The sequence below is a fragment of the Littorina saxatilis genome, linkage group LG9 (genome assembly GCF_037325665.1).
Source record: "Littorina saxatilis isolate snail1 linkage group LG9, US_GU_Lsax_2.0, whole genome shotgun sequence".
Lineage (NCBI taxonomy): Eukaryota > Metazoa > Mollusca > Gastropoda > Littorinimorpha > Littorinidae > Littorina > Littorina saxatilis.
The window spans coordinates 40,441,829-40,457,960 of record NC_090253.1 but is presented as its reverse complement, the minus strand read 5'-3'; the positions used below and the strand labels follow the sequence as shown (position 1 = coordinate 40,457,960).

Sequence of the window (16,132 nt, the reverse complement as noted above, 5' to 3'; positions counted from 1 at the left end):
ATTTTCGCCTTACGCGACTTAATTGTTTTTGACCTGATGAGTTCAAAAATTGCTCGCTCTTTACCATAGACCTATTCAAGGTCCCTGCTCTTTACGTAGGGCACCTAGGATGTTCCCGTTTGGTGAGCGTTCAAATGGAAGGGTGTTTGTACTGTGTGTAAAAGGACTAAAAGCCTGACAGTAGGCCCTATCTGTGATGGTTTACGGGAGGCTTACTTACTTACTTAGGCCATTATGAACCCCCGGGGGAGCATAGGCCATCGACGACAATTCTCCATCCGACACGGTCCTGGGCTGCCCTTTTCGATCTGGCTCCAGGTCTTCCCCTGCCTGTTGATCTCTGCTTCAGTGTCTCGTCGCCAGCTGTTGCGCGGCCGGCCTCTCTTCCTTTTCCCTTGTGGATTCCACTTCAGGGCTTGCCTCGTGATACTGGATGCTGGCTTTCTCAGGGTGTGCCCTATCCAGCCCCATTTCCTCCGGAGAATTTGCTGCGCCGCTGGTTTCTGGTCAGCTCTCTGCCAAAGGTCTTCATTTCGGATTCTGTCCGTCCATCTGATGTTTAGGATGCGCCTCAAGCAGGTGTTGACAAAGATTTGGATCTTTCCCAGCATTTACGGGAGGCTTACTGTGCCTTTAAAAAAGGCAAATTTAACTGTCCAGCACTACTTCTTCAATCTCAAGTGATTAATTTAGACTCACTCGTTTAAGATCACTCGACATTTTGTTTAGGTAAAAATGTATTGTGTTTAAATTATCTGTTAAGAAGTACGGGTCCAAGGGAAATAATCTATGTAAATGTTGAGTAACCTGTCCATTACAGTTGCGTAACTTGTGACCTTGATCCAGGGAAAGCACTCTGCTTGGCTTGGAGGATTAATTTTGGCTCAGAGATTATTGTAGCAGTAGCACAGAAGAATGACGAAAGGTAAATGTTACGTTAGCTGACCCAAAGACGAGTTACACTTACAAAGAGTAAGTTTCACTAAATCATCTGTGTCCTCTGCATAATCAAGAAACGGTATTATAACCGTTATGTGCTTAGCCGTTAAACATCAGCGTTGTAATCGAGCCGTATCGTATGTTTCTAGAGAAGGCTACTTCGATCAGGACTTCACTACTTTTACACCCGGAACTGTGACAAGGTGAGATGAAAGACGGGACATTTTATCGATCGATCCGATGTGTGGTAAGGGTTTGGATACGGCGATTGTTTGAGAGGAAGGCTGCGATGTGGGGAAAAAAAACCAAGTGGGGAAGGGGTGCGGGCGGGGATGATCGAGGTATGGCAATTTTACGAGGGTAACAGAATAACCATAGGCATAGGTAGAAAAGGCCCTCTCTGGAGAGATTTATAGACAGCAACTTCCAAACGCGCTGACGCCTTTTTATCATGACCTAAGGTGTTGCACTTTCGTTTTAAAGGCACAGTAAGCCTCCCGTAAACCATCACAGATACGGTCAGGCTTTTACACACAGAACAAACACCCTTTCATTTAAACACTCACCGATTGAGAACATCCTAGGTGCCCTCCGTAAAGAGCGAGCAATTTTCAAAGAATTTATTTTTGCGTGGTTTATCTTACCCCTGAGTCATCGTGAACCCGTGTGATCCAGTTTCCCTTTTTCACAATGTAGTCGTCAGTTAGTCATTTGAATGCGACTCGATGTGAGCACGTTTTTATGCACGAAACAAACAGCTGTGGTTCACAAGAACTCTAGCGATGGTTATTGACTGTTGAGAGGAACGGCGATATATATGCACTGATAAACCGCCGTCTGCTACGACCCTTGCGTGACCCTGCTTCCGGGCTTTTCTGTTTTCAAACTTTCACAACTTCAAATTGTACTGATCTTGTCTTAATGAAAAAAGAATTATTGTATGATTAAAGAATGTTTGTGTAACAAGCTGTGAATTTATTATTTAGATTTTAAAAGTTAGGTCTAGCGCAAAAACGCACCACAGTCCAAAAACATTCTGATAATCATCGATCCACGGCTATGGCCAGTTTACATCGATAGAATGAGACCCGAAGGGAAGTAACTCATTTTTGACCTGAGTTCAGGATGGGTCCAAAAAGTGTTCGAGACAATCTGCAAAATTAATTCTTTAAAAATTGCTCGTTCTTTACGTAGGCCACCTAGGATGTTCCCGTTTGGTGAGCGTTCAAATGGAAGGGTGTTTGTACTGTGTGTAAAAGCCTGGCAGTATCTGTGATGGTTTACGGGAGGCTTACTGTCCGGGCGTGATTTCCTCATAACTGCCAGCACCAAAACGAGGACTCATCCACGAAAATAAATTCTTTGAAAATTTCTCACGCTCGACAGAAAGCAGCCAGGATGTTCCCGTTCGGTGAGCGTTCAAATGGAAGTATGCTTGTACTGTATGTAGACGCTCGGGGAGCTCTGTGATGGTTTACGGGAGGCTTACTGTGCCTTTAATGTTTGTGTGGGAAAGTTTCTAAATCAAAGACATTTTTCTTTAAACTTTTTTGGGGGAGTACTGTCACGGGATTTTACACTTGGGTACGCGCATGCATTCCCTGTAACATATTCAGGAAATTATTACAGGAAGCGCACTTGCAGGAAATGCACTCACTTTGGGTCAAATTCTACCCCTTCTGCTTATAACTATGATCCAACTGTTGCTATAGTGCAAATTTAACGGTACACTTGTCTCCTAAAAAAAAAAAAAAACTCTGAAAAAAAACCAAAATCTCATCAGAAATTAAGAAAATTCATCCTTAGATCATGTTTTGTTACATATTTGTTTTAAATCATAACTTATATCTGCGACTTTCACAGTTCACGGCTTTATTTTTGTGTTTGTGAGAGGATTAACGAAGGAGCGGAAGCACTAATCACCTGACGTCATCAATACTTGTGCTTTCGAGTAACAAGAGTTACCTCCCTTGCAATTGCACTGAAATCGATTCATCGACTTCGTCCAAAATCCGACTCTAAACACAAAAATAAGGGTGCAATTAGCTTGAATGATGAATCAGGCATGACTTCTCATAGACATGTTGAAAATTCAATTTGAAGTTAGATTTAGTCATTTTAGATGGGGTTTTCAGAGGTTTTCAGGGTTTTCGGAGTCAAGTAGTACCCCAAATTTAATGTTTTTTTAAGATTCTAAACCAGAAGTCACCCTTAATTTTGGGGCAATTAAGTGACTCTTAAACGCTTACAAGAGTGATGTCCCTGCCGTTGCTATGGGTTTTGTGAGCTGTAAATATCAAATATTAGAATGTTTGCCTTATCACAACTAGTTAAATGGGTTTAGTAATATAGGGACCAACTTCAGTATTTAGTTACATGTACGTCTCTGATATATTCCAGCAGAAAAGACCTCACTCTGTAATGCTTTCAACAGGGACCATTAGCGCCTTGGACAGTGAACAGCCAGGGACCAGGTTTTTGCGTACTTCGACATGGAGGAAAGAGACACAGCTATTCTGTCAGACGTCAAGATAGAGATAGATGTTGCTGAAGAGATACCACAGTGTCAGCATAGGACTGAACCACATCCGCAAGGTATGAATTTGAAAGAGACAACAGAATTAGATACAAAGATTGCTAAACTCTGCTGAACTACTGCAACTTTTACGTCGTTTGAATTATGCATTTCGAATTATCTGCCCTTCAGGAACACTTAAAAATGTTCCACTCCATAAAATCCCTGAATATTATTACATGTATTCATCAAAGGAAAAGTCCACGGTTTACAGTCATTTTTGATACAGTGGAACAGACGGGCGCAGTGGCCTGGTAAGTAAGACATCGGCCTCCTAATCGGAAGATCGTGAGTTCAAATCCCAGCCACGGCCACCTCGTGGAGAGATTTTTCCGATCTCCCAGGTCAACCTATGTGCAGACCTGTTAGTGCCTTATCCCCCTCCGTGTGTACACACAAGATCAAGACCAAGCACGCAAGGAAAAGATCCTGTAATCCATGTCAGAGTTAGGTGGGTTATAGAAACATGAAAATACCCAGCATGCTTCCCCCGAAAGCGGCGTATGGCTGCCTGAATGGCGGGGTAAAATCGGTCATACATGTAAAAACCCACTCGTGCTACAAAATATGAGTGAACGTGGGAGTTTCAGCCCATGATCAAAAAAGAAGAAGACGATACAGTGGAACCTCCCGTAACGACCCCTCCTAATAACGACACACACACCCCCCCCCCCCCCCCTTCATTTTCAGACCGAATCTGTGGGCACGGATGTCTTTCACACTGTAAATACCTAACATTCGAATAGAGATGCCCTCCTTTTTCCGAAGACCGACCTACCAAAAAAGGGTCAATAACGATGTTTGCCTTTTTACCATTTAATGTCAATAGTCTTAATTACCCAGCACATGCCCTTCATAAGTCACGCATAGCAAACAGATTATCAGGTGTGGTAGTCAGTAGTGCATGCAAAGTATGTCTTGGGCTGATGGTCAGTTTAATTGCTTAACATCTCCCCTGCAGGTCTTAACTATATGGCGTGCGCTTTGGTTGTGACAGTTGCTAACACCATCATATGTACTTCGGCTGACCACGTCTTACCTTTGCTTTTACAATTGAAGCACCGCCCTCAGATCAGGACAAGGGGAGGGAGATAGGGGGTGGGAGTGAGAAGGCAGGAGCACTTGGAAAACCATTCAAGTAATGAAGCATGGATGCTGCCCATATAAACGCTAGCATTCTTTTGGGCGAATTTGTCGGTGTTTCTGTGAGTGTATGTCCACCAACTGAGTGGATTAGTTGGTGGAAATTTGTACGGTCATTATAGTGGGAGGTTTTACTGTATTATGTTTCAATTTGCACCTACCTGATTACTGTAATGTAGGAATGCATACAATGTATGAACTAAATCAAGACCTAGACACAAAGAGAAGATCATTATTTTATCAACCTAAAGTAATTCAATTAGCATAGTAGTGGAGTATTTTCAAGTAAATCCCATGTTTATCAAAATTTAAGTATGTACGGTGTCTCCAGAACTTCTTCTAGTAAAAATTGCTTGACAACAGTTTCAAAGTGGCGTCTCAGAAAATATATGTAATTATCAAAAGCGAAGCAAAAAAAACAATGATAGTACACCATAGACTTAGTACTTAAAGTTGATCATAATCAGCATTGTAATTATGGATGGGTCTTGTTTGTTTCTTGTTTTCCATCCAGTGCCAGTCAAGGAGGCTGTGGCGACAGAGAGTGCAGCTACAATGCATGCAGTGCAGACAATGGAAGGACAAGCTGCAGTCAACATTCAGTGTGGTCTCTGGCTGAAACAAGAGACTGAGACACCAGAAACACAAGCTGCATTTGACAATCACAGTGATGTCTGTCTAGAACAGAGCGTTGCAGTCAATGCTAACGGTGATATGTGGATAAAACAAGAGATACAAACACCAGAAACACAACCTGCAGTCAACACCCACAGTGATACCAGCTGGCTAAAACAAGAGATGCAGACACCAGAAACACAAGCTGCATTCGACAATCACAGCGATGTCTGTCTAGAACAGAGTGTTACAGTCAACGCTGATCATGCTAATATGTGGCTGAAACAAGAGGTTCGAGCACCAGAAACAAAAAAGACAGTTAACTCTCACAGTGACATCAGGATGACAACAGGCATTGAGACACCAGAAACACAAGCTGCATTCAACAATCACAGTGATGTCCGTCTAGAACAGAGTGCTGCAGTCAACACTCAGGGTGATATGTGGCTGAAACAAGAGGTTCGAACGCCAGAAACACAAAATGCAGTTAACTCTGACATCAGGATGACAAAAGGCATTGAGACATCAGAAACACAAGCTGCAGTCAAAACAGTCGGTGTTATGTGGCTAGTACAAGAGGGTGATGCTAGGTTCACAAAGTCAACATCTACGGGAGAGGAGAAACATGTGTGCACAGAATGTGGTCATAGATTCATGCAGTCTGGATGCTTGAAAAAGCACATGTTAACACATACAGGAGAGAAACCACACGCATGTACACTGTGCAGTGCAAAGTTTGCACAGTCTGGTAATTTGAAGCAACACATGTTAACAGTAACACATACAGGAGAGAGAAAACATGCATGTACAGAATGTGATGCAATGTTTGTACGGTCTAGTCATTTGAAGCAACACATGTTGAGACATACAGGAGAGAAAAAACATCCATGTACAGAGTGTGGTGCAAGTTTCTCACGACCTAGTACTTTGAAGCAGCACATGTTAAGGCATACTGGAGAGAAAAAATATGTATGTACAGTGTGTGGTGTTAAATTTGAGAGCCCTTCTTTTCTAAGGCACCACATTTTAGGGCATGAACAGAAGAAGGGATACGCACACCCGAAGACAGTATGGCGTTCCTTCTAGGTTATAACATTCTGGACATTTGAAGCAATGCATTTGATACAGAAAAACAACTGTATGCATGTACACTGTTTCATTGAAGGCATTCAGTCATTGCCTGAATGACTGACACAGGCTGACACAGGCAAAAAGAAAATGCGAACAGTTTATTGTCTAGTTCTTACAAGCTAATATATGTATGTAACTAGATGAATACCCGCTTCGCCGGGTAGCCGGCTTCGCCAGGAAGAAGTAGAGCCGAATACCCGGCTTGAGTGGCGCACCGTACGCCGCCGGGTCCGAACCATGGACCCGCCATGCTTAGGTCCCACCCAGATTCGTGGATTGGGAACAGCAGGAAAATGATTCAGAGGCCATAATGCCATTCCTGATCATATCATGTCGTGTTCCATCATTGTCGACGACGCAGAATGTAACCGAGTGCCGAAACACCACAATCACCTTTGGAGGCAAAGTCCACTCAAACAGGTTTGAGAAATTTAGAGCTTATCCTTAAGCCCTTTTAAATCTGTTATGGCTTCTCAGAGGAAGGCCAGAACATACAGCCACATCAAAGCCGCCAGACCACATCACACACAGAACTCTGCAATACACAGGTATTGCCTACACACCCATACAAACACACACACACACACACACACACACACACACACACACACACACACACACACACACACACACACACACACACAGAAAAGCCGTATATATGTTACAGGCAATCCGTGAAGTTAGGAAATTCACGTATTTCCTGATTCATTTAGGAAATTCATGTAATTCGTAAACTGCTCAGGAAATACATGAATTTCCTAAAATATTTAGGAAATTCACGTATTTCCTAAAATAAAACGCCAACAATTACATGGATTTCCTGATCTATAAATACACCCAAACGAAGGGCGCCGAATACTTGTGTGAAATACTTTTTTTTCCCCGACACGTGAGACTTTTATTATGCACAAACTGTGAACTATTCACGAATTTCCTGAAAATAAGAGACGATTTGTACACGGACTATGAATTTGTTGTCAATCTGCCAGAAAGTTGAATAAGTGTTCACAAGTTGGTGAAATGTGTTGTGTTTACTTTTATTATATCCCGCAGTGGGGCACTGCGGTTATGAAATTAAAAGCCCCTCCTGTTTTTGGAACCGCAGGAGCTTTCTAGTTTGCTGTTAGGTAGATTTTTGGTTCCTCTTTCCTGTCATGCTCTCTTTTTCTTCATGAATTCTTTTCTTTTTTCTGCCTTCTTGCTCATTCACCTGTATTTTTTCCAAAAATCTCTTCTCTTGCCGCTTTTCTCGCGATTCATGTATAGTTTAATCTGTTAGTGTTCTGATGTAAGTCCAGCAGTAGATAGGTTAAGCCTAGTTTAACATACTGGAAACTGGTAATCTTCCAGTAGGTATTAATTTAGTTTTACTAAAGCCTGCTGGGACACAAGTAATGGGTTAGTGCATTTGTAAACAGGAATCGCTTGACAAGTGGCCCCCTTCATCCCCCCCTTCCTCGTCCTGATATGGCTCTGCGTAGTCGGCTGGACGTTAAGCAACAAATAAACAAACAAATTACTTTTATTATGCTCGTTTTTTAATCCCAATATGTTCATATGATCGAGAGTAGTATAATTGTGTGAATTCCCGCAGTGGGGCACTGCGGTTATGAAATTAAAGGCCCCTCCTGTTTTTGGAACCGCAGGAGCTTTCTAGTTTGCTGTTAGGTAGATTTTTGGTTCCTCTTTCCTGTCATGCTCTCTCTTTCTTCATGAATTCTTTTCTTTTTTCTGCCTTCTTGCTCATTCACCTGTATTTTTTCCAAAAATCTCTTCTCTTGCCGCTTGTCTCGCGATTCATGTATAGTTTAATCTGTTAGTGTTCTGATGTAAGTCCAGCAGTAGATAGGTTAAGCCTATTTTAACATACTGGAAACTGGTAATCTTCCAGTAGGTATTAATTTAGTTTTACTAAAGCCTGCTGGGACACAAGTAATGGGTTAGTGCATTTGTAAACAGGAATCGCTTGACAAGTGGCCCCCTTCATCCCCCCCTTCCTCGTCCTGATATGGCTCTGCGTAGTCGGCTGGACGTTAAGCAACAAATAAACAAACAAAACAAATAATTGTGTGAATAAAAGCATTTTTTTTAAACTGTTTCTCCGTGCCATGGAAGTCTCGCGTTTAAAAACAAATGCTGATTCAAGCAGATTTTATTGTGACTGAAACAAGATGGCGCAAGTTTACTTGATGATGATGATTCTTAAAATTTGTTTCCCACCGGAACTAGAGCCTATTAGGGACATGAGGTGTTTATGTGCTAAAAAGTTTACTTTGATTATGCTAATTGTTTTAGTCCAATATGTTCATATGATCGAGAGTAGTACAATTTTTGTGAATAAGTGCATTTTTTAAACTGTGCCATGGAAGTCTCGAGTGTAAAAACAAATGCTGATTTTACTTTTGTACTGCATTTGTTTAAACTGTTTCACCGTGCCATGGAAGTCTCGTGTGTATGTAAACTAATGCTGATTCAAGCAGATTTTATTGTGACTAAAAAACAGATGGCGCAAGTTTACTTCATGATCAATCAATCAATCAATATGAGGCTTATATCGCGCGTATTCCGTGGGTACAGTTCTAAGCGCAGGGATTTTTTTAATTTTTTAATTTTATTTTATGTTATGCAATTTATATCGCGCATATATTCAAGGCGCAGGGATTATTTATGCCGTGTGAGATGGAATTTTTTAACACAATACACCACGCATTCACATCGGCCAGCAGATCGCAGCCATTTCGGCGCATACCCTACTTTTCACAGCCTATTATTCCAAGTCACACGGGTATTTTGGTGGACATTTTTATCTATGCCTATACAATTTTGCCAGGAAAGACCATTTTGTCAATCGTGGGATCTTTAACGTGCACACCCCAATGTAGTGTACACGAAGGGACCTCGGTTTTTCGTCTCATCCGATGATGATTCTTAAAATGTTTGTCCCACAGGAACTACAGCCTATTAGGGACGTACATGAGGTGTTTTACTGTTTATGTGCTAAAAAGTTTACTTTGATTATGCTAATTGTTTTAGTCCAATATGTTCATATGCGTAGTACAATTTTGTGAATAAGTGCATTTTTTAAACAGTTTCCCCGTTTTATTAAATAATAATTGAATAAATGTAGCAAAACGAAAGGGACTATTTCTCATTTCTTTACAATTTTCGTGCATCGTTTGGGTGTATTTATAGATTAGGAAATCCATGTAATTGTTGGCGTTTTATTTTAGGAAATACGTGAATTTTCCAACTCTTTTAGGAAATTCATGTATTTCCTAAGCTCTTTAGGAAAAACATGTATTTCCTAAATGAATCAGGAAATACGCGAATTTCCTAACTTCACGGATTGCCTGTAACATATATATATATCTATATGTGAAATCAGTGGAGACAAGGCAGATGAGACACAGTTCACACAATTAACATACAAGCAAAAAACAACAGAGTCAATGCATAGTGTTGCTGCAGTAGGCCACCGAAGTGACAATTATTTATTAAATTCTGTAATTATTTTACCTTATTAAATTCTGTAATTATTTTACCTTACCTATGTTTTTCAAGAATAGATAGTTAATTGCCCAACCTGTTAATTAATTTAGTTTGGGATTCTCATGGAATCCAACAATTGAATGTCATTATAAAATCTAGAGAGTCCATAAAGCTTTTGGGGCTGTTCCGCCATAACGCTGACAATTGAAACGTTCGTTTGATATTATATTTAGATATATGTTTATGCCAGTTGCCACAGTCGCCGGCTGCTCAGCCCAAAAACCGCTCAGGGCGAAAGGGAAGTAGTCTGGACCTAGTGCAACTGTGGACTATAGCCTAAGTTTCGGTTCCAGACCAATCAATAATGGTACTGCACCGAAGCTCAAACGGTGGTGCCAGCACACCCTGGCAGCATGCAGAATAAAAATTGTCAGAATCGAAAGTGAATAGGAGCCAATAAGGGCATGTAATGTAATAAACCATGGACAGAATTATGGCATGGACAACCCATCGTTAGAGGCTAACTCATTCCAGTGACAGGAACTAAAAGTACAAGCAAATTTACTAACATATTCAGCAAGGTGACAACAATAATAGCTTGCAATATAATGACACCATGACAAGGATAAGAATCTAAATTTGCATTGCAATATGTAACCAAAGGGGATAACTGGTAAACATAGGGATGGGTGGGAGGGAAAAGACTGAGAATAAGTCAAAAGTATAGACAGAGCAAAAAAGTGATGTTGTCTGTAGGTAGACAAAGAAGAGAATGCCCGAACGAGGTCAAGGGGGAAGCATCCACGCGAAGCTGGCTGGCACAATCTCTGGCATTACCCAGCGATTGGTCCATGTGCTACTCATTAATATTCATGGGGTTACAGCAGAGGAATTCCGATTTCCCATAAATGTCCTTGTTTCCCACAAGACTTTTTATGTGAAATCAGTGGAGACAAGGCAGATGAGACACAGTTCACACAATTAACATACAAGCAAAAAACAACAGAGTCAATGCATAGTGTTGCTGCAGTAGGCCACCGAAGTGACAATTATTTATTAAATTCTGTAATTATTTTACCTTATTAAATTCTGTAATTATTTTACCTTACCTATGTTTTTCAAGAATAGATAGACTTTAATTGCCCAACCTGTTAATTAATTTAGTTTGGGATTCTCATGGAATCCAACAATTGAATTTCATTATAAAATCTAGAGAGTCCATAAAGCTTTTGGGGCTGTTCCGCCATAACGCTGACAATTGCCAGGCAATTGGCTGCGCAGCGCCAAAAGTAGGAAGTAAGAGAAATAGTGGCCTATGCAACAACACTGTTTAGGGGGAAATCCAACGGATGGAGACACAGACTTGAAACGATATGAGTAGATTTGAGCAGTGTTCTGGCAGCAGCCCTCATCCTCGTGGTTTGTAAAGACTATGTTGTTGTTGTGCCTTGTGGATACTGAGACAGGAGAACATCCTGCACAAATTCAAACAGAGAGATTCCCGGCAGTAAAATGGACACATAAATTGTACAGGAGTCATAATACTGTCTGCCTTTGCCAAGGAGCTGAAAAAAGACAAGAAATTATTGGAGGAGAGCTGAAAAAGTCTCTGCCGGAGGTTAATCCAAACAGACATGCATGACAGGGCAGTAACCATAATAACATGGGACAGGTTACAGAGCACACTCTGCCCTTCCTAGCTGTTGCACCACTGGGAGACACACCGAACAATGCAATTAACATAATAACACTAAGGAGAGGTTACAGAGGACACTCTGCCCTTCCTAGCATAACTGAACTCTCGATAAGGCGGGGTTGGAACTAGAGTGCGGACGAACGTTCGTCCCGTATGTATGTTTTGAAGGCATCCGATTTCCATCTTCCGAGCTGACGGGTCTGACAAGCCTCGCTCGGCTGCTGCAGTTGCTGCACCTATACGAAAGCTATAACAATGGTAATGAGAGGGGTCAACCTGACAAAAGACCCAAGCTCGTTTGAGCACTGTTTCGAATTCCTTAGGTAGGACTGGTCTGCCAGAAGCCCATGCAAAAAGAGGGCTGTTACCTGGACGGCGCAATTGCAAGTAGGCTGAGGGAGGACGTTGGATCAGGGACGGCACACATCTTATGTATGTATCCCAGGGCAGACACATACGAGGAGATTGTAGCCGGCTTGTACGACTTATTCGTGAGGAAGGAAATGAACAGTGCAATGGTGCCTACTGGAATGGGAGGTGCTAATGCTAGGCAATGCTTGTCAGCAAACTCTACAAATAAGGTCCAGGCTCGACGGTATGACCTCTGAGTGGGTGGAGCAAGAGACGATTTGAGGAGTGGGCTTAACATGGAGGTTTGGGGTTCAAGCAGGGCAGCAGAGGTACCTGCACTGGGTTGTGTCATGATAAGTCTATCCTTGGAGGTCTGTTTGGTGAGAATATCCGCCAAGGCCAGATTATCTGTGTAAAAAGACAAACATTTGTTAGCGAGGGACTCTCCCCACAGTTCCACAGCCAGCACGATGGGGTACAGCTCAAGCACGGTGATTGACTGGGAGCGCGCGCCACAGGTCGTGCCATGTCCCAGACAACCACTGAGCCAAAGACTGCTCCATAACCTAGTGAACCAAATGCATCTGTGAACAGGTTAAGTGAATCCGAGATCAGGAATCTGCCAGGAAGAACAAGAGGTTTGCCATTGAAAACTTTCAGAAACAATGTCCACATGAACATGTCATCGCGGACTGCTTTTGCAATTCTGATAAAGTGATGGGGCTTGGACACACCGACAGTCTGTGATCAGAATCTGATGGTTGACACCAGATAGATGGTGCCTTGAATACATTCAAAATGTGACTAGTATGACACAGACGGATGGTGCCGGCGGTTACATTCAAAATGTGACTAGTTTTTATGTATCGTGGGCTGGGTGAGAGAAACGGGGCTGAAAGGATTGCTGGGGCTGTGATCCAAATTGAAACTCATGGGAGCGATTGCCTCTACCGCGGTTGTTTAAAAACCGAGGCAGGATTGAAAAGGGGTGGGTCACTGGTTTGGGGCAGTGGGTGGTTGGGTGAAATGCTCTGCACCCAGCATTAAAACACTGATGTTGATAAGAACATTGCGTGCCTGCTGAGCATTCACCTGATTTGTGGAAGGAAAAACATGCCCCGCTGGGGATGGGGACTTGTTGGGAAGTACGAGGGAGGGAGTTTGTAAGCCCAAGGGAGGTTGGGTGGGATGCCATCGTGGCATTCATATAAAGTTCCAAGTGAGTGGTACCCCAAATGGCTTCCCCTCGCTCGATCAGGCGACGAAACTGGGCGTCATAAAAACGCCAGTCGCCCCGCTTCCCTGCCATCTTGACCATGACCTCCATGTGGTGAGCTAGCCCAGGAGCTAGCTCAGGCCGTCTCGCAGTGACGATGGCAGAAAAACGGTTCCAAGCCAGGGTCCATGTGGTTGGGTCCATTTGGGGCTTCATTTTGGGGCGCTTCTGTAGATAAAGGCCAGTTGGGGAAGTCGGGTCAAACGCAAAGAGAGGGGGTTCATTAGCGGGATCTTCCAGTAGGTCATGTCGGTCAATAAATTGACCCTGCCAAATTTGGTCTTTTAGTTTTCCCGAAATAGTGGCAGTAACTGGGCTGGAAGACGATATAAAGTGGGACTGACCGAGGGTTACGGGAGGGTAGGTACCTGTTATGTCGGTGACGGCGTTGTCGATCACGTTCATCACAGGGTCCTCGGGGAGCTCAGCGGCAGCTTCCTGGGCCACCAACGCCTGGAGGACGGCCTGTGTGACCGCTTGGACAAGCGCCGGGTCAGGAGCTGCAGCTGGGGGAGCAGCTGGTTGCTGCCTGGCTCCCAGGGGGGGGGGGGGGGGGGGGCGACATCAACTGGGTGTGCTTGAGCCCTGATGGGTCTCCGGGTTGGTCTCCTCAGTTTGGCCGTAGCCGAGGCAACACCAGCGGCAGCTCTGCGCTTAGGAGGCATGCTGCAAACCAGGAATACAAACGGGCAGCCGAACTAGTGTTCTGTATGGAGGGTGTGCATTCATTGGCACAGAGACATAGCAGGAGAAGGAATATGAATCTATCGTTTACGAAGGCAAATCCTCAATCACACTGTAGTGGCCCAGTCAGCCCAATTAGGCTGAAGGACAAGTGAAGTTCGGAACATAAGTGCACTGGGGCATGCTTGGCAATAAACAGAAAGTGCACAGTGGCATAGAGCCAGTGCTTGGCATCAACATAAAGTGCATGGTGGCATAGTGCCAGTGCTTGGCGATCAACAATGTGCAAGGTGGCATAGTGCCAGAGCTTGAAATCAACATATATTGCACGGTGGCATGAGCCAGTGCTTGGCAAGTTCAAGGTGGCATGGGACAGAGCTTGAACTGAATCAACATAGAGTGCACGGTGGCATGAGCCAGTGCTTGGCAAGTTCAAGGTGGCATGGGACAGAGCTTGAACTGAATCAACATAGAGTGCACGGTGGCATGAGCCAGTGCTTGGCAAGTTCAAGGTGGCATGGGACAGAGCTTGAACTGAATCAACATAGAGTGCACGGTGGCATGAGCCAGTGCTTGGCAAGTTCAAGGTGGCATGGGACAGAGCTTGAAATCAACATAGAGTGCACGGTGGCATGAGCCAGTGCTTGGCAAGTTCAAGGTGGCATGGGACAGAGCTTGAAATCAACATAGAGTGCACGGTGGCATGAGCCAGTGCTTGGCAAGTTCAAGGTGGCATGGGCCAGAGCTTGAAATCCACATAGAGTGCACGGTGGCAAGAGCCAGTGCTTGGCAATCAACATAAAGTGCAAGGTGGCATGGGCCAGAGCTTGAAATCAACAGAGTGCACGGTGGCATGAGCCAGTGCTTGGCAAGTGCAAGGTGGCATGGGACAGAGCTTGAACTGAATCAACAGAGAGTGCACGGTGGCAAGAGCCAGTGCTTGGCAATCAACATAAAGTGCAAGGTGGCATGGGCCAGAGCTTGAAATCAACAGAGTGCACGGTGGCATGAGCCAGTGCTTGGCAAGTGCAAGGTGGCATGGGACAGAGCTTGAACTGAATCAACATAGAGTGCACGGTGGCAAGAGCCAGTGCTTGGCAATCAACATAAAGTGCAAGGTGGCATTGGCCAGAGCTTGAAATCAACATAGAGTGCACGGTGGCATGAGCCAGTGCTTGGCAATCAATATAAAGTGCAAGGTGGCATAGTGCCAGTGCTGGGCAATAACAAAATGCAAGGTGGCATGTGCCAGTGCTTGGCAATAACAGAAAGTGTACCGTGGCATAGAACCAGTGCCTGGCAAAAACATAAAATGCAAGGTGGCATGGGCCAGTGGTTGGCAATAACATCAAGTGCACCGTGGCATAGAACCAGTGCTTAGCAATCAATATAAAGTGCACGGTGGCATGGTGCCAGTTCTTGGCAATAACATAAAGTGCAGGGTGGCATGGGCCAGTGCTTGGCAATAACAGAAAATGCACATCAAATTATTTACATCTGTATTGTGTTGTGAATAGCAATTTCTTCCTGTCCATCTGATGCCTCATATAATATTCAGAACTGCGAAAGTGACTCGATCGAGCGTTTGCTCTTCTTGTTGTCGTATGCTTTCTGTTTTTATGTGTTATAACTGTGCACGATGTGTGTGTATAAATGTGTGTGTGTGTGTCTTTATTTTTGAATCTTTTTAGCCCACATTGACTAAGAGAGTTCTTGCAAAATTAACTATAACAAGGTAAGATACTATAAGAACAGAACCTGGGCACCTTTGCCGTTTTTGTACTTCAAGAGTTGCTGTATATATATATATCAACAATCACAACTAGATTATCGTACTCCTTCCTCTTCATTAATTGTCTCTCTCAGCGCCGTTTGCAACTTCAGTTGCCTTTCTTGTAATAGTATTAAAAAATGGCGACTGCACGTGAGAGGCCGGACACACTTAATAACACGATGGATACGAAACAACAAAGGAGTACAGTCAAGGTGATTGTAATAATTAAACCAAGCATAGGGCATCATCGCACACTTAAAGCTTTCAAAATTTCCAAACCGGAGGAAATTCTGGGTAGAGAAAAAATTTTTTTTTAATGACGTCAGTGGTTGGCCGCGGCTTTCAACCCTGAAAAACATTGGCACGCCTGCAGATTATACATAGTAACTGCATGGTTTCATTTATTTAGCGTGTTCTTGAACCTTATATAAGTCGCTTCTTCTGTGACTGACAGGTGTG

At 43.5% G+C, this 16,132-nt stretch overlaps 1 protein-coding gene across 2 annotated transcripts; it reads left to right on the top strand.

Annotated features, from left to right (window-relative positions):
• The first annotated feature begins 781 nt into the window (after positions 1–781).
• Positions 782–7,923, top strand: LOC138976079 (zinc finger protein 436-like). Of its 2 annotated transcripts, none has more exons than XM_070348894.1 (3): positions 782–1,142; positions 3,374–3,534; positions 5,172–7,923. In XM_070348894.1, exons 2-3 carry the CDS (start codon positions 3,432–3,434, stop codon positions 6,356–6,358), a joined length of 1,290 nt encoding a protein of 429 aa, XP_070204995.1. In that variant the 5' UTR covers positions 782–1,142; positions 3,374–3,431; the 3' UTR covers positions 6,359–7,923. The 2 variants fall into 2 exon arrangements, with proteins under 2 accessions (XP_070204995.1, XP_070204996.1); XM_070348895.1 differs by having other exon boundaries at positions 904–972.
• Positions 7,924–16,132: the final 8,209 nt, after the last annotated feature.

Bases quoted from the DNA above. Each gene is read 5' to 3' on its own strand.
- LOC138976079 (XM_070348894.1), top strand. From the start codon at position 3,432: ATGGAGGAAAGAGACACAGCTATTCTGTCAGACGTCAAGATAGAGATA. The intron at 3,535-5,171 runs GTATGAATTTGA...TTTTCCATCCAG, and splicing joins GACTGAACCACATCCGCAAG to TGCCAGTCAAGGAGGCTGTG.